Raw genomic sequence first — 21,673 nt, 5'->3', positions numbered from 1 at the left:
GTTAAAGGACTGGAGGAGTCAAAAACAGAAAGCTACAGCTCACACTGAAGGACGAGGACATTAAAATTTAATACTGAGTGTGTGCTTGCGTTGTCTGACAGTGATATGGTTTAACTGGAACGCATGTTTCGTTCCAGATTATTCAAGAAAAAAATTCAGGTAATTGTAAGTCTTTATTGCCAAGCTATACTCATAGATATGCATACAGAAATAAAATAAACAAGAGAAACAATACCCCAGTTATAGCAATAACAAAGGGAAAGTCTAAACATGTAAGCTATCTGAAAATAATAATCTAGTCTATGTGTGGTAGCAATCACATCACCTGGCTCAGGTTCCCTCCTGACCTTGTATTAAATACAGTTTCTTGCTATGTCCAAGGCAGTTAAATACAGTATATAAGTATTTTCAAATATGCACATTATCCCCTTACCTCTTTACTTGGGTTGTCCACATTTAATATTTCATTATCTTAAAAATCATTTTAAGACTCCAGAATATAAAAAACATAAGCAAAAAAGATGCAATGCTTATTGTTATCTGGTTATAATTTTTAGATCCCATTGAGAAAATCCTGAAATTCTAGCAACAGTCCATGGGAAATATATTATTTTAAGAAAAATCCCTAAATGTCTATAGCCAGTGTATGGCTACTGTAGCTTCAAATATCTTAACTATAGTTGCATGATTAACATTTTGATGACTCAAGGCGAAATAGCGATTTGTAGTCCTGCTAGAGAGTGGCTCTCAAAATAAGTGTCTTGACCCTTTTGGGGGTTGAATGACCCTTCACAGCTGTTAGCTAAGACCATTCAGAAAACACAGTTCTTTACACTTTGATTCACAACAGTAGAGAATTACAGTTATGAAGTAACAATGAACATACTTTGATTATCGGGGGGTGACCACAACATGAGGAACTGCGCTAAAGGGTTCCAGCGTTAAGAAGGTTGAAAAACCTCTGCTCTAGAATATCCAGAGTTTCTTCAGCCATCAGAGTTATCTCGCAGGTGAAAGGGTTTCTCTAAATGTTCATCTTTACTGAGGACTGCAAGCATAAAGGAACTATCTAAGAGAGAGAAAATATAGCACTGTACCAAGAGAACTTGCCTCGCTAATCTTTATTCCTCATTACTTCCCTGCCTAAGCACCAGAAAGGATTAAATAAACATCCGAGTATGGAGGGAAGGATTTGCTTACGACCTTACGATTAACTTACTTTTACTTTACTTGTATGATTATTTCACCTGCATGTGTACCACAGAGGGTTGGGAGCCAGCCACAGGTGCTGGGAACTGATTTTGTACTTCCCACAAGCACAATAGGACGTGTGATAACCACCAAGTCATCGCTCCAACCCTGAGAATTTAAACTGTTTCTCAAATAAATATATTTCCAAGTTTATACCTAATTAATTTATATTGTCTTTCCCCCTCTTATCACCAAAACAAACTCCTTATGACAACTAGTATCCAGTCTTTCAGAGATTCTATATAAATGAGACATTTCTTGTTCTTAAGGAGCCGTGCTGGCGAGGTCTATAGACAGGATGGCTGCGTGCACCAGTATCAGTCTGCCCACTGACATGAAGACTCACAGATACTAGAGAATGTGTGCCATTTGTCCTTTAGGGTCTGGGTTGTGCCTCCAACTGATCTCTATTGCTTTAGCATTGTGTTTGTGATCTTCACGTTTCAAGCTTACCATACTCATCAGACAGTCATCGTTAACACCACCAAGAATTAAAATGGAAACAGACTTTATTTTTGAAACTGTCTCTCCAACAAGCCACCTAGTCTGCAAGAATAATGGGCTGTACTGATTTGAGAGAGTGATGGTGTTTGAACACCCCTCTCCATGGAGCCTCAGGCTTTACTCTGTCCACCCTCAGTGTCAGCTCTATTAAGATATCTTCTGGGATATGATGAACAAGCACACGTCATCAGCACAGTCTTCTGTCACTGCACTACACTCACAAATGCAAGCACTACCAAGCCACGCTATTCAATGTGAAGCCTGAAAAAGAACCAGTAGGTAATGTATTTACAGAGATCACAACCACAAAAGATGAAGGTCCCATCTGAATGCTCTTTGTAAACAATTAATTCCAGCACCATAATGGAAGGCAACTTCTAGAGATTAAAAGATAGGCAACAACAACAAAACAGACAACATTATCCCTGAAAATCATGGGCTGAAAAGGTATGCAACCATGAAGAGTGTTTTCTGTACAGTCATGTGTCCTGGAGTTCACATGTCAGGACACAGAGACATAGCAAGACATGCATCCCACAAGGTACCATAATTCCTGATCTATGGAAAAACTGAACATCATGCAGATACATACATGGGCATGTGTGTATAGTCACACAAAAATATAGTAAATGACTTTAAAAAATAAACTTTAAGGGATATCATTTATTTTATGTTAATAAGCCTAGTTTGTTCCTGTTTGTTTTATTATTAAGATTTATTTATTTTATATATGGATACACTGTCTTCATATGCACCAGAAGAGGGCATCGGATCCCATTAAAGATGGTTGTGAGCCATGTTGTTGCTGGGAATTGAGCTCAGGACTTCTGGAAGGGCAGTCAGTGCTCTTAACCACTAAGCCATCTCTCCAGTCCCTGTTGGTTTTTTTGTTTTTTTTTTTAAAAAGATGTTTCTGAGTGTTTTTTTTTTAAAGATTTATTTATTTATTATATGTAAGTACACTGTAGNTGTCCTCAGACACTCCAGAAGAGGGCGTCAGATCTTGTTACGGATGGTTATGAGCCACCATGTGGTTGCTGGGATTTGAACTCCGGACCTTCGGAAGAGCAGTTGGGTGCTCTTACCCGCTGAGCCATCTCACCAGCCCCCTGTTGGTATTTTTTAGGTATCATTTCTCTCTAACTTATGGATAAACTAAGGTTGACATTTAGTTTATTTTCTTTGATTTTTCTCATTTATCTTATTTTTTGTTGTTTTGTATGTGCATGTATGTACATGTGTGTGACATATGCTTGTGACAGTGTACCGTAGATGTCAAAGAACAAATTGGAGGAGTGGTTCTTTCCTTCTGTCACAAAGGTTCTGAGGATTAGTGTGCATACCTGTATGGGCATGTGGGCATGACAGTGTATCTGTCTGTGAAGGTCAGAGGCCAACTGAGGGAAACTGAAAGGTTCTCTCCTTCTGCTATGTGGGTTCTGAGGATCATGCTTGAGTCTTCAGGCTTGGCAGCATGTGCCGGTATCTACTGCTCTATCTAACTAGTCTTTCATGTTAGCATTTAGTTTTTAAGATTTCCAGTTATGTATTTCCCTCCCCCCCCTCTCTCTCTGTTCATTTTCTTGTCCTTAAGCTTCTCATCATTCATTGCACTTCCTGAGACTTCTGACCCTCATCTTTTTCTCTGGAATCAATGATAAAACAATCTCCATTGCTCTCTGTGCATATACCAGGCTCTTGCTACCCCATTCTCTTCCTGAAGCCTGGAAGTCGGTTCCTTCTTACCTACTTATGCCTACACATCATTTGATTCCAACTCTAATGACATATTCTTAAAGACAGCTCCTCTAACTGCCTCCCTAGGTCAGAATACCTTTTAGCATCATGCTAGTAATGTCTGCTCCTAGAGAGTACCCTTACCCTTTGTATCCACAGCATGTCTCACAATGGCTGAGACAGCCAGCATTCAATAAAAAAAATTTGTCAGATGTGGAGGCATAAATTCTGAGTGTACTGACTACCACTCTGCTGGCTTGTTTTATAGTCATGTTCTTTTTTGCCTCTCTCTCTCTCTCTCTCTCTCTCTCTCTCTCTCTCTCTCTCTCTCTCTCTCTCTCTCTCTCTCTCTCTCTCTCTCTCTCTCCGTCCCCCCCTTTCTCTGTGTAGTGTCTGAGCGTGCATGTGCATACCTGCATGCATGTGTGTATGTGTGCGTGTCTGTATGTGTATGGATGTGTGTACCACAGCATGTATGCTGCAGAGAACAACTTGTGGGTGCTAGTTTTCTTGTTCTATCATGTGTGTTCCAGAGATCTAGCCCAAGTGGCCAAGTGTGGTGGCAAGTGTGCTTACCTCCAGAGCCATCTGTCTGGTACTGTTTTGAGTCACTCATTTTTCCAAAATGAAAGCAAAATGAAAGCAAACTATAATTTTTTCATAAGATCTCAGCAATAAGAAAAAGTAGATTTAGGTCTCAGCAATAAGAAAACGGAGATCTGCACATGCAGTTACCTAAAAACTATTTCCTGGTGTCTTATTAGAGACAACTTAGAAAACTTGGTCTGGACCTTGGCATATAAGCTGAGCCATTTTGTGGATGTTTCAATAGTCTATTCTTACAGTGAAACTTGGGCCTAATGAAGTTTGTGTATCTTTTGGGCAAAAGTGTTTCTAAAAAAAAAAAAAAAAACTCAGGTCATGTCAGATTTATGTTTTCTCAGATTCACATGTAGCTTTCAACTCCAGAGATTGTCTGAAACATGTTATCACAAGGTCCGTTCAGGCTCCGTTAAGGCTGAGTCCTCCCACATCCCCTTCTACCTCAGTGCCAGAAGAAGAACCTTGGCTGCTGCTGATAACACCAGAGAAACACAGACAGTCCCCACAACATCTTCCAGATTTTCAGAAACATGCGGGAACTCTCTCCTCCCCACCGCACTTTAAAAACTCGGCATTTCCGGACTCTCCTTAGATTCTTTGGGCTCTGAGAGTTTATTCAAATTTGATAGATTTGGGACTCATGTATTGACTTCAAATATAAAATTTGAAGAATTTTATTGAAACCTAAAGCCAAGCTTAGCACTCTTCACCACTGTTGACTGCTGTGAGCTTACTTCCATTGACTGTGGTTGTCAACAGGTGGATCGGGACCTGTGACACCTAAGAATGTGGATGCCACTCACTAAGAACGTAAATGGACAATTATTGGAAGATAGCAGCTCAGGACAACTGAAGCTATAGCTTTGCAACTCTCAGAGGAAACAGGACTCTGAATGCTAAGTGAGGGCCAAAACCCCTTTCTGATTAAATTTGCAGTTCTGCACAGAGTGATGAGGAATTTGGGCAATGTTGTCAAACCAGCCTGGAAATTCTGAAGCAATCACCCACATTTATTTAAATTATTCAAATTTCAGATTTTTTTAGTACTATTTGGGACTGCTCTGGTTCTATTATTTGATATAAAACTAATTAAACAACAGTAAATTTCACTACAAAGGGGAGTGAATACATATATTATCTGTTTGGTCTTGTGAAATGTGAACATAGCATGTATAATACATAATTTTCAAAATTTATTTTCATTAATGTTCTGATATTTTGGTGGTCACTTCAAAAGCCTCGACACAACTAGTTTTTACTGTTGAGAAAACATCATTCTTTCTAAAATGGATTTTCCTAAGAATGTAAACTATTTCTTGTCTTATTTATATACACTGCTGTAGAATTATTGTTTCTTACTAAGAATGGCTATACAAGGAGAAAGCACTTGAATTAGCGGGCTTTTAAGGGCCTCTGTGGAACTTAGTGCAGCAGAAACTCCCTGAAACCTATGAGCATGAACCTATTGAGGACTTGTAGTAATAGAAGATCCAGAGCCTCAACTAGACATCTTTTGTAGCCAAGCAAAGCATCCAGTGATGGGGCTGGCACACCAACTCAGCCAGAAACCCATCAATCTATAACCTGTTCTGCCTGCAACGTGTGCTGGGGCAATAGTGTCTCAGAGCTTGTGGGAGTGGCCAACCAATGACTAATCATATTGAGGCCCACAACAGAAGAGAGAGCCCATAGCCCATGTTATCTGGATGGCCATACATCAACCTGAAGATGGATGGTACAGAAACCTACAGTAGAACAAAAGAGTACTGGCTGAAAAGAAAAAAACAAGGTCAAGAATCAATGGAATGTTTCCTTATGATACTCCGTTGTACTCATATAATCATAGATAAGTGTCATGCTCAGACACCACCAGAGAGAGTCCCTCTAGCAGTTGATGTGGATAGAGACCCACAGCCAAATATTAGGCAGAGCTTGAGGGGGAGGAAGAAATGTTGGAAATAGAGGACTTGAGGACATGAGAACACTGCCCACAGAATCAATTAAGCAGAGCTCATAGCAGCTCACTGAAACTGAAGTGGCAATCTCAAGAGTCCACACACAACCTCTCTCTGTATGTTGTGATTTTTAGCATGGAGGATTTTGTGGGACTCCTAACAGTGGGAGTGGGGGTGATTCAGATTCTTTTACCTACTCTAGGGACCCTTTCCCTTCTACCGTGTTGCCTCGTGCAGCCTTAATACAAGGATTTGTGCCTAGTTCGATCGCATCTTGTTATGCCACATTCGGTTAGCATCCCTGGAGGCTTGATCCTTCCTAAGGAGAAACAAAAGAGGAGTTGATATGGAGGAGATGGGATGTACAGGGTGGGGCTGGGAGAGGTAGGTGGAGGAGAGGCTGCCTTTAGGATGTATTTCACAGGAGAAGAATGAATAAAAAGACAAAAGAGTGACTATATACTGGTTTTTATCCACAGTTGTTGGCTTCTAGGACAGCATAGGAATGCACAGTAGAGTCTTAAGCAGGCAGATGGAGGCTGAGGATCACCCCATCATTAACCCAGGCTTCTCACTGTGCCCACACATTGTGTGCACTCCTTCATTTCGGTTAAATATTCTAAGGGATGAAACTATTCTTCATGTAGCCCTTCTTCTGATTCGAAATGATGCATGAAGTCCATCTACATTCAACAATGTTCACATATCAAAATCAAGTCATATAGATTTTCAGTGTTGGTTAGCTTGTTTGGAGTGTAATTTGCATAGATTAAAAACCCTAAAAGTTAGTCCAAGACCCCCAAGTAGAGAGCCATATGCTAATTCCAGTGCAACAATCGAAATGGCATCAAATGTTATTGTCAAACCCTTGGAGGGATGGAGGATGGTCTTGTGTGTCTCAGCTGGTGATTTTTCCCTTGATAAATCGATGCCTTTAATCCTTAAAAAGATCTTCCCTTCTCACTGTCAGAAATATATAACCACAGGCAGGCTAGTGTCTGCATTTCTACTTTCCATGTCGGCTATGTGCATAAGACTTGGTAAGATACAGCCACTGTCAGGTTTCTGAAGAGTTCCTTGTCTAATCTTTCTACCCCTCCAGATCTTCGATATAGAACCTGTTAGAATGGATTGCTTGCTTTTCCAGTTCCTGTGTTTATCTCGCTTCCTCTCTCGCCATCTGCTGTACCGCATTTCCTTTAGAAGAGTGAAAAGTTTTCACAGTGCCCAGAGCTCTGCCTGCAAACAATGCCCCCTTCCTCTCTTCCTTCCTTCCTTTCCCTGCTTTTTACTTAGGTTTATTTTGTGTTAAGGTCAAAGTGTTTTAAAAGAGTTCAATCTGCAAACATTTCCATGTGGCTGAAATTCCTATCCAAATAGTCGTGATGGACTTGAAAACACCCTGGTCATTTATCACTGGCTTCAGTCCAAGTGCACACCCTCTGGTATGTCCCTGTTTCTTTGAATTGTCTTCAACAGGAGGACAAGGAGCAGACAGTGAGAAACTGTGGCCTATTCCATGTTACCATACAAGGTGACATAACGATTGGTCTCTAGGACTTTCAATATAGTGCACACATGATTGATACACCCTCTCTATGTACTGAAATATTGTTTTTTATTCTCTAAGCTTTCAAAGAGACACTAAATGATTGAAAATTTTAGGTATGTTTCTCATTCATTTACTTAATCCTTGGTGGGCTGTTTGTTTGTTTGTTTTTATAAAACTGCATAGTTTTTTACTGGTGGATATATAGAGGTGTTGTTGGTTTGTTTGCTTCTTAGAAAGTTCATTTTAAAATATCATAGTAAGGTTTAGAATTCTTCATGTTTCCAGCTCCTTCTAAAAGAATTATTTAACAATACACTTTCCTTGCCCTCCTCATTTTAATGTGGTATTAACCTTCAGTAGTTTTGTGCTTTGACGAAGGCAACAAACCTACAGAAGTTAAACTGAAAATGACATCTACCCCGCATGACGGTGAGCTGATTTAAAAATGGTATATAGGCAACAAACTTCCTGACTTTCGTGGACAGAAAATGGAGGTTGTTATTACCATTATTATAATTACTATAATTGGTGTATAGTCTCAATACTGATCCTTTCTAATCTCAGAAAAGTGCTGAGGCAGCAATCTGCATTCATCAGCAGCGTTTATTGTTACTGCGCATCTAGCTATTTTTATTTGACCTTTTAAGAACAACAAAAAAGTGACTGACTTTATTACTATAATTAAATTCATCATATCACAGCGCTCTCCATTTCCTTCTACACCCTCTATGTTTAGGACTACCAGAGATAAAGATTATCCCATCAGGTAATGGATGGGCAAATGCCTAATGCTGCCTGTTGCTTCGCCAATGATAACAAAAACACTGAGAGAATTTTACATACTAACAAGAAAATGCAAATTTTTATGTGAGAAGATTAAGAGCTTTGAAAACCTATTTGATTTAAATTTACTAAATGGTAGAGCAGAACCAGGAAACTCTTTGGAAATCTCTTGGGAGGCTAAAAGATATAGAGTAGAGGAGACACTGCTATTTCCAAGAAATGTTTCCTACAGTGTGAACATTTTCTCTTAAACCCTAAATGCAGTCAACAGTTAACATGCAGGGTTGTGAATCAACTTAATTCATATGGTTAAAGTAAATTGGCTACCCAGGCGTTACCAAAGCTATTCATACTTGTAATTTTTTTGAAATAGAAAAATAAATAGTGTTAATAGATACAAATGCTAGGCAAACATGAGGATGCTTACTCAAATACAAATGTAAGAAAATAACACTGAGATAAACAGACTTTAAACATAATCACAATTTGATTAAAATGTTTTCTTAAGAAAAACTGGATCTTCATTCAGACCAAAACATCACCAAGAAAACGAAGAAACTAAAATGGGCTTACAAATAAGAAGTTCTCTTTTATATTATTCAGCTAAATTTAATGATTAATCCAATGTCAAGATTAAAACTGAAATCCAATCAAAAGTATATAAATAGAATATCAGGAGATGATTAAATAGATTCTTCTTCTTCATATGACTTTTAACATTCAGAACCAACAACAAATCTAAATAAATCTTCTGAGTCACAAAAGCTTCTTGCTCTTTCAAAAGCCTTACATTGTAAAGTTGTGAACTTGTTTTCTAAATTATAATAAAATGGTCTTCATAGTAATTTTCATTCCTGCTGTTACAAACATATTGCTTACATAAAATAAGGATGACATTGAAAAGGAGCAAATACCTCCTAAGCCTTATGTGTTTAGTTGCACAAAAAGAAAGATATTTTATTATAACATAAGAATATATCAGAAATTCTAACAGATGAATACTGATCATGTTTTACCAAATTTGAATTTATTTTTCAAAATAACATTAGAAGATTGCACATGTGCAATTATGGCATCCATTTCACAGGAAGAAAATGCACTGAGATTGTCATACACAAAACAACAAAACAAAACTCCCAGGATATGCTATCATTCGTGACTCCTATAAACACTACAGTGTGAACCATTGCATACAATGGGTAAAATCAATCAGTTTTCACTTTGTTGGAATTTTTATCTTGAGCTAGAGTCTTATATGAGGTAAATAGATAAAATTTTATCTGGCTCCTATATTTAGAATATTAAATTTAAAAATCAAAACAAAACTAACAAACACCCTACTAATTCATCTGGTTTTGATAATCTAAAAACCAAGTCCATAAAAAAAAAAAAAATCAATCAATCAAACAAACAAACCAAAAAACCCTGCCCTTGTTTGTTTTCTCTCCTTTAAGTATGGTTTTGTTGAAATGCTCTCTTGTCTTCCCAATAATTTTCTTTTAAAACATTTTGCCCAATTCCAAGTAAAAACCATCATGTGGGAATTTCTAAAACAGCTATGAAGTATGACATCACAATGTCACAGGTGTGCTGTTTATCAGGAGATGAAAACACAAGGAGGACATGGCTCTCATTTCTATTTCTACTTCCTTAAAAAAAAAAATCTTGGCTTCTCAATTCTCACTGTGGGACAGCCTATGCAAGAAAAACAGAGTGGTTTTAAAATGCATTACAACAACAACAACAACAACAACAACAACAACAACAACAAAATGAACAAGAACAAATGAACAAGAATTGGGCCCAGGAAAACCTCAGGTTTGCCAAGGAACAATAATGTCATGCAAAGGGAGGGAGGTGGTGGAGAAGGGAAGCCAAGTCCATGCCAAGCAAAGCTGGGGGCTGCTCAATCAGCCCTATCAGTGCTCCATCAGTGTCTCCACTCCAGCCAAATCCAGGAAAAACAAGGAGTCAAAGATTCAGGTCAATAAGCTTATAGGCGATTTGCACAAACAGCTCCTCCAGCAAGGAAAAAACAAAGTCATATTGGCTTTTTTCTTTCACTCCTTCTCTTTGAACTCCCTGATCCAAACAAACCCTGGAAATGTCAATGCTATATGCAAGAATTTAAAGAGCTGAGCCTCTTAATCCCGTTAAGAAAAAAGGGAGAACTTTGTAAATATCCTCTTCCTTATTCAGCTCAAAGAGGTTACAGCAGACCTGCCTTCTGCAGATTCTGGTTTTGGTACCCTGCATCTGAGAAGGCAGTAATGCTCCAAGTAAAGCCAGGGCCAAGCACAGAAAGAATGCTGCTGAGTGGGAGGTAGAAATAGACATCTTGATTTACTGAGAAAATAATTCACACAAAGAAACTGAAAGACATAATAACATGAATATTTGAGTTGTATAGTAGCCGAAAAACAATCAGAAATCCCACATGTTTAAGAGCTGGTAGAAAAGATGAACACTAAGAATCTAGGCTTAGGTTGTTACATAAAGTCCAAGAAAAAGACACCCGGCCCCACTGTTACTAAACCAAACTACAAAAGCTGATAGAGGAAAGGGGAGAGGAGAGGAGAGGGACAGCTCAATGGCTTTGGCAGGCATCTCCTTAAGCATAGGAATGAAGCCTGACTTCCTACACATAATTTTTCTTTTACAAGGATGTGGGAATCTGTCAAAAAGACTGACCAACCCTGCTAAGGGGGAAAGGAATTAGGTGACACAGGTCGTCCCCAAACACCCACCAAGTGCTACTGTGGAATTTATATTAATGATCTACAGATGGAGTCTCATCAAGCTCTTGGCTAAAAGGATGATTCTGGTTGGGTTATTTGTATTTTTTGACAGGTTCTCCAAGGTACCTGTCTCAGTTTCCCTGCCTCCACCTTCATTTTCTGCAGACCATTCTTCACTAGGCAAATGCAAGGTGCCTCCTGTCTGCACTTCTTCTCTAACATCCCCATGCATCCAATCTCTTTTCACAGTACCTGCCCCTATCCCACCCACAGTGGTGGGATCCTGGAGCAACAAGCCCCTGTCTCGGGCCCCCTGCTAGCCTCTGTTGGCTCTGTCTAACACTTGCCTCTCAGGTGGACACAGAGGACTAGGTTCTAGAAGCCCAGTTTGCCTTACCCATTGCTCTTTATAAAGTCAAATATGTCCCTAAACAAAGATATGTCACTCCACCACCCTGCCCTGTCCTGTTTTTCTCTTGTCCTCAACAATGTTCACCATACAAAGTACGAGTTTTTTGTTTCATTAAATTTTTCTTTTTTTCTGTCCATTTGTTATTGTCGATGTATATTACTGTGTGAGTTGAGTTCCATGGAATTTATCTGTGGAACAGGACTGGAAGGTGCCAGTGACCTGATTCATTATCTGTTTTTTTTTTTTTTTTTTTCATTTAATTTCATAACTACTCCGAGGGCCAGTGTTGACTCCACCACTGAGCAACCTGTGCTCTATTCTACTTCCTAAATGCCCCTTACAATGTCCCATTTAGGAAGAGCACTTAAAATGTCCTTCCCTCTGCTAGATACTACATCAGCTTTTGAATTCCTGAAAACATCAATCATCACACAGCATGTTCTCTTATTCCAGGGATTTCTGCTTTGCAACCTTTTGTTAGCTCCGATCATCCCCAGTGTCTCTCTGGTTGGTGTCCACACGACTTAACAATTTCGCTGCCATTCTTTATATCTAAATAATAGAAAAAGAAGTTGGATTTTCTGTCTCCTAATGTCAAGGCTGGTGGTATTATATTGCTTGTTTCGAGACCGTAACATCACAGAAAAATTTCTAACAACCCAATAGTAACATTTCCAGATCATTGATATTGACAACTGGGCTGCTCGTTGACACATAGTTTTTGCAGATATCTTTTCCATAGCTCAGCAACTTACTACATTACAGTGACAGCCATCTGACACATCCTGTTCACACATCCTGTGACATGCTCCTACAATGCGTCCTAAAACATACTTACTTCACTTCAGTCATTAACAAATTTAAATATGCCGGTAAGGAATCCCACTTTTACTAATTATTAACAGTAGGCTTAGTTTTACACATGTGTGAAAATATGTTCTTGTTTTCTACATTAAACAGAGATAAGAAAATAAAATAACTCAAGCAAATAATTCAGCACCACAGGAAATATGCAGCACTTATGGGCCCAGTATGGATGTCTTAGTCATCTGTAAATTCCAGGAAATAATTCTTGCTTGTTTCCTTCCTGATACAGATGCTGGGAAGGCAAAAAGCCAAGCAGCTTAGGACAAAAGAAGATGTTATGACATGAGCTATCATTTTACACTTTGTCTAATATTCTAAAATATCTTCAAACTGGTCCAAACCAGCTTGAAGGAGCATCTTATTGTAAACAAATCTTTCTTGTGAAGATGAAGAACACAGAGATTATCCAAACCAAGTGGTGGCTTATGAATCACATATAGAATTATAGGCCTGAAACTCAATCAAGGATATCTCTGAGATATATTCAGGTAATTTGGAATTTAACATATTAAAGGAACATAAAATAAATATGAGACTTCTATGTAATTTTCCAGTTTTTAGACTGAGCTATGCAATATTGACTCACAGGGTTAGAGGAAACTGCAGCTTTAATATTACTGACTTCTTCCAGGTGTGCACAAAATCTTTCTCTCTAGCAAGAAACTTGATGAAACAAGTGAAATTGACAAAAATACAAAATAGATGGTAAAATATTATTCTAACCATAGAAAATTTCCTACATGGTATGGGCTATCACAAAAGTAGAAACTTTGGCTTATAATTAGCAGCATTTTCATTGATATTTAAAGAACAAAGTTTTTCTTTTATTCTTCAAAAAAGTTACATAGTTACAATAGCATAGAATGACTTTTATGAAAAATCCATTGCTAAAATTTCAGTGAAGATACAATCTCTTTATAAGTACACTTATTATTCTTCCCTAAGCATGGGTAAATATGTTATGCTTAAAAAATTGAGATACTCTGCTCATACATTCGTGGTATGAGATCATCACCTAATATTGTTTATTAAGGAAATACAGCTTATATCTAAAAATTTATCTATGGAAACCATTAAAAACGACTAGATCATTGCTAGAATAGGATCATGAAAATATATTTAGACAACAAAACTTCAAACCATCTCTTTTACTTTCTATATAAACGGACAAGTTCAGAGTTGTTACATATGATCAAAATTGTGTACAAAAAAATCTGTTTTTTCGTGAAATATTGTTGTTAAGGAGAACATTACAGACCTCCTTTTTCAGTTACAATACCGATTTTCTTAAGCCTTAACTTCTACTTCTGTAATGGTTACCTCTTCCTTCTTCAAATACACAGGAAGCATAAGCTTGTACCCCTGAGACAGTGGAGTCTTCTACACAGAGATCAAGTTCTACTTTTCTAGTGAGAATAATTTCTCTTCCAATTGTATTTAAACAACACAGATTGGAGCGAGAGAGACAGAGAGACAGAGACAGAGACAGAGAGACAGAGTCAGAGTCAGAGAAACAGAGGGAGACTGCGGCCCTTGTATATCAAGAGGGTACAGTATCCATTAGTATTGCCTTCCTTCCATTACAGTTTCTACTGACTTCAGAGGGAATTCCCAGCACTCATCATCTATGAGAGTAAGATAATGTTATTCTTTTCTATTACCCAGGACACAGAAAAGTGAATTAGTAACACTGGCATTTATAAAGAAACTATTACGTGAAACCAAGTTCTTATTCCCATGGAAGACTTTTAGTTTCAAAATGAACATTATGAGATTGTTTTATGATACATATATTATATACTATTTGATGCAAATTCTGAGCTATTGTTGGTTATACACTTAAAATACCTTAGGAATTTCCAATAACTTTTCAAATAATCATAGCCATTAAATAACAATCATAATAATAGTAATTCAATGTTTTTCTCACTTCCCCAATGCCTGTCATTGCATTCTTTGAATCCTGATTCCTGTTAGAGTAGATGAGTATCACTTTCTCAAAGACCATAAATGCTGCCCTTAAACGCCAATTGATCTAAGTCTACCTGCTTTTACCAAATCACTTTAAAAAGTCGTGGCTTTATTAAACTCTTCTATTATACATAAACCCGCAATAGTGATCATCCCCAAATTTAAAATGCAAACAATACATACAATACATGATGCATATAATTAATAAAATTACTAATTGCCTTTATTTTTTGATTATATTAGATACATAACTAATAACCTAAATTTCAGTCTTAACTCTTTAACCATAAGAGCCCAAAGAGAGGATTGGGCAGTGCCTTTCCTCCCTAGCTTTTTACTGTGTTATGACACCATAGCACAGTATATAATTATATATATTTAATATATTTAATATATTATATATAAATATATATATATATAAATATATAAGGTAGATACCTTATAATAAATATAGTCATGCAAGTCTTGTGGAAACAAAAAGTGTAAGATGGTGTAACATGTAATTTAAAAACAAATATTTCTCAATACTTCAGCAGGTATTTACATACATTGCTTAACCTATATGTTCTTAAGAGACAGACACAAAATCCAGAACATCTACAAGAAATATTAAGCTGGCCTGAAATCTGAGTCTAGGGAAACGACCTTTTGTTCTTCTAAACTTCAGTCAAATTTATCTGATTGACAGACAAGCACCATGTCACAAGGCCACTGTTGGCTTTCTGGGAAATGCCAGTGAGGTTAGAGCTTTGCCGAATTGAGGGACAAAAATGGGTGGAGTTGGTTTGTTTCTAAGATGCTATCAACGGGAGAATCAATGTTGAAACTTTTAAATTATTCTATAAATACGTGAGACCATCAAACTATGTTCATTGTCCATTTAAATATATTATATCAGCATTCTTGATTTCAGACTGTGAGTCCAATCAGCACACACTCATAAACTCATGTCACCTCTCTGAACTGTCTGACTGAAAATGACATTCTTCCACAAGTATCACACACACACACACACACACACACACACACACACACACAAATATTGACAGGTGTAGACAGACATGCAGACATTCAGTCAGTTGGTTCTCTAGGATGCTTTCATGCTACATTAGCAGAAGCAGCTTTTGTAATCCTAGAAAATCATCCCAACATACATGACATCATGTGACAGCATAGGAGGAATAGAAGTCCTTCCTCACTGGGGAGATCAAACAAACTAGGAAAAATAAAAAATAAAAATATTATATGAAAAAAATATTAATCTTAGAAAAAAACTGAGGGAAAACAGTGATGCCAGGTAATATCATGGTAATGATCAAAGTCAAGGTTAGAAATAAACTGAGACTTGTCTAGGGTACTTCTTAGATTATAGTGTGTGTGTGTTTCTGTGTGTGTATGTGTGTATGTATGTGAGTATATGTGTTATGTGAGTGTGTGTGTGTATGTGTATGCATGTGTGTTTGTGTGTGCTTGTGTATGTGTGTCCAATGAGTATGCATAGAAGAAATCATCATGCTAAGAAGTTATCAATAGCCTAAGAGGGAGCAGTGTTGAAAGTTAAAGCAAGCACCCACAGTACTCAGTTTTCAGGACTGAGCCAGACTTGGGCTCAGGTGCTGTCTGCATCACTCAGTGCTTATACTCAGTATTAGAGCTATGCACACCATTGGAACCGAATAACTACTTATTGAAAGAAGAAGAACTTTAATAAACATCAAATATGTTATAACTAGTTAGCCAACCAACGAGAAAATTAACTCAGGGAACTAGCCAATTGATATTAAAATATTTGAATATAAAAGCAGATTATTATCAAAATGAAATAGTTTGTTCCAATGACAAAAGAGCTTCTTATTTCTTAAATAATTTTCCATATTAACAGATAATGACATTATATATTAGTATTATTCCATCCTAAGGTAAATAAAAATTTACAAAATCAACTAAGTGGATTCCCATCCTACATGCAGCCATCAAGGATTACCTTTGTTACAAAAGAACTCCACTTCTTCACAGCTCAGGTTTTCCGGCTCAAAGCCTGTGGGGAAGCTCCCCTCCAGTGGAAAGCCTCCTTTCGCAATGACTTCGGCCTCCTCGACTGGACACTCATCTTCCTCATCATCGATGGCATCTTCCAGCGGCCCTTGAAAAAGAATCAGGGATACTGTACCAAAAACATTCTAGGAAGGTCATGAAACAAAAATCCTTTAAGTGGAGTTGTTTCAATTTCCAAGGTGAGGAAGGAGAATTACAGAAAGTCATCCCAGTGAGAGTCACACATGGGAATCCATGTAAGAAACAGTGTTGGACAGAAAGTTAATATGCTCAGTATATAATAAGCACTTCTATGGGAACTTACAAAATAAGTAAATTTTAAAATGTTTAAAAATAAATAAATAAAGACTACATTCGTTGAGAAGGCCAAGAAAGCCAGTGCCTGAGGAGATTACATACAAAGTAAATTCAGTATATATATATATATATATATATATATATATATATATATATATATATATATATATATATATATATATATATATATATATATATATATACACACACACACACACATATATATATTTCTGTCTTGAGCAAACCCTTGAATGTTATGTTCATTTGTTAGAATTAACAGCCCTGGTAAAGAGCACAAGACTCTCTTACACTGCTGAACAATTTTACCTGCGATTTTAATAAAGATTTACAGTAATTGAATGTATTTTAATTGAAATGAGATTTTAATAAAGTCTATACTTTAAAAAAAATCCATCTTAAGAGTGGATTCCAAGAAAAGATTTCATTATATGTGTTTGAGGCTTGAAGAAAAATTACATATTTCTCTCCCAGATGAAAGCATAACCCTATTCACAATTAATTGAATTTTTACTGAAATGAAAAGTAGTTTTCTAATGAAAAAAAAAAACGTAATTTGTATTTATGTGATACTTTTTCAGTAATAAAAATACAACTTCCTTGGAAAGAATGAGAGTGAGGTGCACTACATTAATGGACCTATTTTACTGAAAGGAAATGGTGTGTGTGTGTGTGGGGGGGGTGCTGCGGTTGTTCAGGGGCTCTGAAACAGATGACACGGGAACTCCACAGTGCTAAAGAATCAATGGACCCAACTCACTTCACTAAGCTGAAGCCTGCATTTTCTCCTGAAGAAGTAAAACAGCATCTTTATCCATCGGACACAATTACAGTAATCTGCACTAATTGTCAGCATGTTGCTGCTCTTGACAGGAAAAATACTTCTAGGATTAAGTTTTCAACTTTCTCTGTCTCTATCTCTGTCTCTGTCTCTCTCTCTGTCTCTCTGTGTCTGTCTCTGTTTCTCTCTCTCCCTTCTCTCATTTAATCTATATTTTTACAAATGTACTAGCAAGTTTTTAGGGTCAAAGGAGAAATATTATAAATACGTTTATTTGCTTTGATATTATTATTTTATATCTGTGTAGGCCAACATACCTACATCCAGTGGTGTGTAGGATTGGCACCCAAGTGAATGTCCTCAGAACTGAACTGGCATGCAACATTTATATGGATATAATTAGTTACATGCATTTGAATTAAGGGGCATCCAAGCCAAACTTTTCCTTTAAAATTTATCTTCCCTTAATTCAAAACAAGAAATATTCACATTAAATAATCTGGTAACTGTAACACACCTTAGAGTTAAATTTAAGAATCAAAAAATAGATAAATTCATGGATCTTATATTAGTTTTAATCTGTTATTAAGAGTTTCAAGTCTAACACTGACACTTTTAAAAAAGTTATGTCAAATAAAAAAATGTGCACTCGATCTATAAAATAACAGCAAGATACCACTATTCTGTTAACATGTACTTTAAACTTACATTAATGCACTTATTAATGACTCATCTAATGATGACACTAATGATGACCTTTCTTTCTTTGTATTTGTCTAAAGTATTTAATTTAATGTTTGGTAAAAAGGAAATATAAAATAAATCCCATTTTTCTTTGATGGGGGAGTAACAGCATGCTTTCTTGCATGGGCTATTATGTCGTCCGGTCTGTTAGGTGCGAGCCTTTTCCCGTTTTATAGTCTGGAAAGTACAGCTAAGCAAGTCAGCTAACAGAACAAGGTCACAGAGCACTAAGTGAAGCTGTTGGTTTCTAAAGTGCAGCACTTTAAACATCCTTTTTTTTCTTTTTAACATCATTCCTTACTATGTAAATCAGTGTATGTTAGTTATAAGCATTTCCTCTCAGACACAAAAGTGTAAAATACAAGTAACACAAGACAGAAGTATTACCTAGTGATTAGTCCATAGTCCCCTAATTATTTTTTCATGAACATATAACAAGTTAACTTCAGATCTTGTGTCTCGAACTTTTGACTGAAAAGTCAACAAAGTATATGCTCTCCTTCCCATAGATTCAGGATGATGTTTTCATAGACAGCAAAAATAAAACTTATGATTGTTCATACTTTATGTAATCCATAAGGGATCAATTTGTGAAATAACTGATATTATATATATATATAAAACAAAAGAAATGATATTACATAATATACTGAAGGTCAGATTCTTCTTTGAAAATATATATGCTGAATTCTGCTTACCAAAATAAATTCCAATCATGTAATAAGTATGTAATAGTTCATGTATACAATATGAAAAGTATAAAATCTTTCATACCTAGAGAACATGTATACATGCATATTATAAAAATAAAATTAACAGTATATATACTTTCATTTTTAAAATTGAAACAGATGTGATAAAAATTGCAAGATCTTTTATTAAATATAATGTTATTGAATAATTTAAAAGAGAATAGTAAATTTGCTCCAGTTATATATTAAATTTTGATAGCTGAGTTAAAATCTTGCTCATGCTATCATCTGAAAGATAACCAACACTAAAGCACAGATTTAGCTTAGTAGAGCTCACGCCAAGTTATATGCTGTTAATCAAAAGTGGGCATTTCACTTTTATTTCTATGTTTATGAAAAACATACACTTGAAGTGGCATTTATATTCAAACAAGCCTAAATAAAAAGCTAAAGGAATTTTTAGCTCATTTGTTCCTAAGACATGAGAATTCATTGCTAATATTTAAAATAAGATACAAGTCGATGATTACATGGTCAACTTGCATTCCTGCCAAAATAAATATCAGGTTTATATCATTTACTATATTTTGAAATGCGAAATTACCAGCCACTTCTTTTACAACACCATCAAGTCAAATGCCAAGACAGATGTTTCCTTTAAAATGCATAGTATTTCTGGCTTAAGATCTCTCTCCTTTCTCTCTCTCTACTACATGTTTCCTTAAAGAAACATCACTGATAATCAGTGGCCACAAACTAACATGTTAAAGGAGTAAGAAAGAAACACTTGAAGCTAAAGTGTAATTAACAGCACCAGGGAAGGAAGGAGGATGAGATGGGCCTCCTGGGTATGGATTAGTGGGCACAGAGTCCACTTCAGGAAAATCACCACACGTAATTTGACACAAATAATATCTCCTCAGAAAAGGCTCACAACCAAGCTCCATGTGCCCTCATGGAGAAAATTACTTCTGATTGAGGCCACTTGGCAGGCAAGTGTGAGGAAATCTGAATTTCAGCTCTTCAATTGTGTTCGATTTATAGATATTCAAACACTCCTGCCAGGGGTAATAGTCTTGATGTTCATAAATATCAACCAGAACCACATTTTAAAATGCTAATATCTTAGATCTCTGTATCCAAAGACTGGGGCTATGGCACTTCTAAAGGTAGAGTCCATTGTGCCGTTAATTGTCTGAGCAGGAATGAGTAGACTTTGGTGGAGAGTATTTGCTCCATTTTTAGCAGAGAAACAATTGTGTTCTCGGACCCACTTGAACTGGCCATGGGTACTTTTGTGTTCAGAAATAAAACTGACAGAAGGAGAGCTTGGGTAGATTCTCAACACCCAGTAGCACTGATGACCAGCCGTGTGAGTCAGCGGCACTGTGAAGTCCAGACAACTGTGTGCTTGCCCTGGAATGATTTGAATAGCTTAAGTTGATAAAGGAACAGATATGATGTTTAAACTCATCCTGTCCTATATCACCATGGCTCTTGAGCAGAATGTAAATGCTGGATTTTACATATATGGCTATGAAGCAGTTAGGCAAGACTATCCTCTTTATCCTCTAGATAAAGGAATTTTTGAGAAGTTGTTGCCACAATTTTAGGGTGTTAATGAAATCCCCCAAACATGTGCACAGTCAGTGAAGTAACAGCTAGAAGCAGACAAAGAAAATTTGAGGGTAATATGCAAGGATGTGAAAAAATGCAGAAAGAAGATCAAAATTAGCAACAGAATGAGGCATCGTGAGAGCAGTGATCAGCGCAGTACATATCAAAGCCAAACACATATGTCTTTCAACATACATTGTTTTGCTGTATTATTTTCAACCTTGGCAACCTACTATAAACAGTGCAACCCTCACCTGAATGCCAGAAAAGTCTCTGTTTAGATAATGCTTCAGAATAAGGAGCACCCACAAGGGGAATTTATTTCTGCAGAAATTAACACAGCATCACAAATGGAGATGGAAAAGAAATGACAATTTCTATGGTTCCAATGCAATATCCCTGTAGGAAATCTTTCCCCTAAAGTACTCATTGGCCTTCATTCATTATAGATTAACTTGGTTTGTGTTTGCATGCATTGTGATGAAAAGAAGACACTGTCAAAGAGAACCACAGAGAACATCCAGTCTCTCACACACATTAATATTCTAAGCATTCTATAGGTTGCACAAGGCTAGCCACCTAGCAAAATGAGATTGTTTCAGAGTAGTGGGCAGCCTTGATTACAATTGACAGGTAGGGAGAAAGTCACATTAAATATTATCATTCCCAATAATTACAATAATCCATCACACTGTGCTCAGAAATTCTGTTCATTTAGTTTTCCCTGAAAAACACAAATACTTCCCAACCTTTTAATTTCATTTTTTAAAAAACACAGGGTGCTTTTCACTCTATTAGTATAAGGTAGTATTATTAATGTTAAAACTTAAAACTTCATCGACAACATTGTCACTTTGTACACACATAGAGCAAGGCATCCACATGAATGGATTAAATATTTCAGAATGATAATAAATTAAGGAATGTTAAAACAGTGAGACTCTGTCTAAATTGCTAACTTCTGTGTTATGTCCCTTTCAAAGGTCCTTTGTAAGAGATATTTTCAGACAAAGGAGTAAGAAGATGCATAAATGTGCATACAGGGGCACTCATGCACACACGCACACACACACACACACACACACACATACATGCA

General features: G+C 36.7%; 1 protein-coding gene across 3 annotated transcripts in view; it reads right to left on the bottom strand.

Annotated features, from left to right (window-relative positions):
• Positions 1-21,673, bottom strand: part of Zfpm2 (zinc finger protein, FOG family member 2) — a 440,237-nt gene that overhangs the window by 329,122 nt on the left and 89,442 nt on the right. Inside the window, exon 2 of one of the 3 annotated variants that reach the window (XM_021216723.1) lies at positions 16,358-16,516. The exons of the other annotated variants lie outside the window; for them this stretch is intronic. Within the exon in view, the coding sequence (XP_021072382.1) occupies positions 16,358-16,516 (159 nt within the window). The remainder of the gene's footprint in view (positions 1-16,357; positions 16,517-21,673) is intronic. 3 annotated transcript variants of the gene reach the window in all.

Source organism: Mus pahari, chromosome 17 (assembly GCF_900095145.1).
Source record: "Mus pahari chromosome 17, PAHARI_EIJ_v1.1, whole genome shotgun sequence".
Classification (NCBI taxonomy): domain Eukaryota; kingdom Metazoa; phylum Chordata; class Mammalia; order Rodentia; family Muridae; genus Mus; species Mus pahari.
This window is presented reverse-complemented; position numbering and strand designations above follow the sequence as displayed.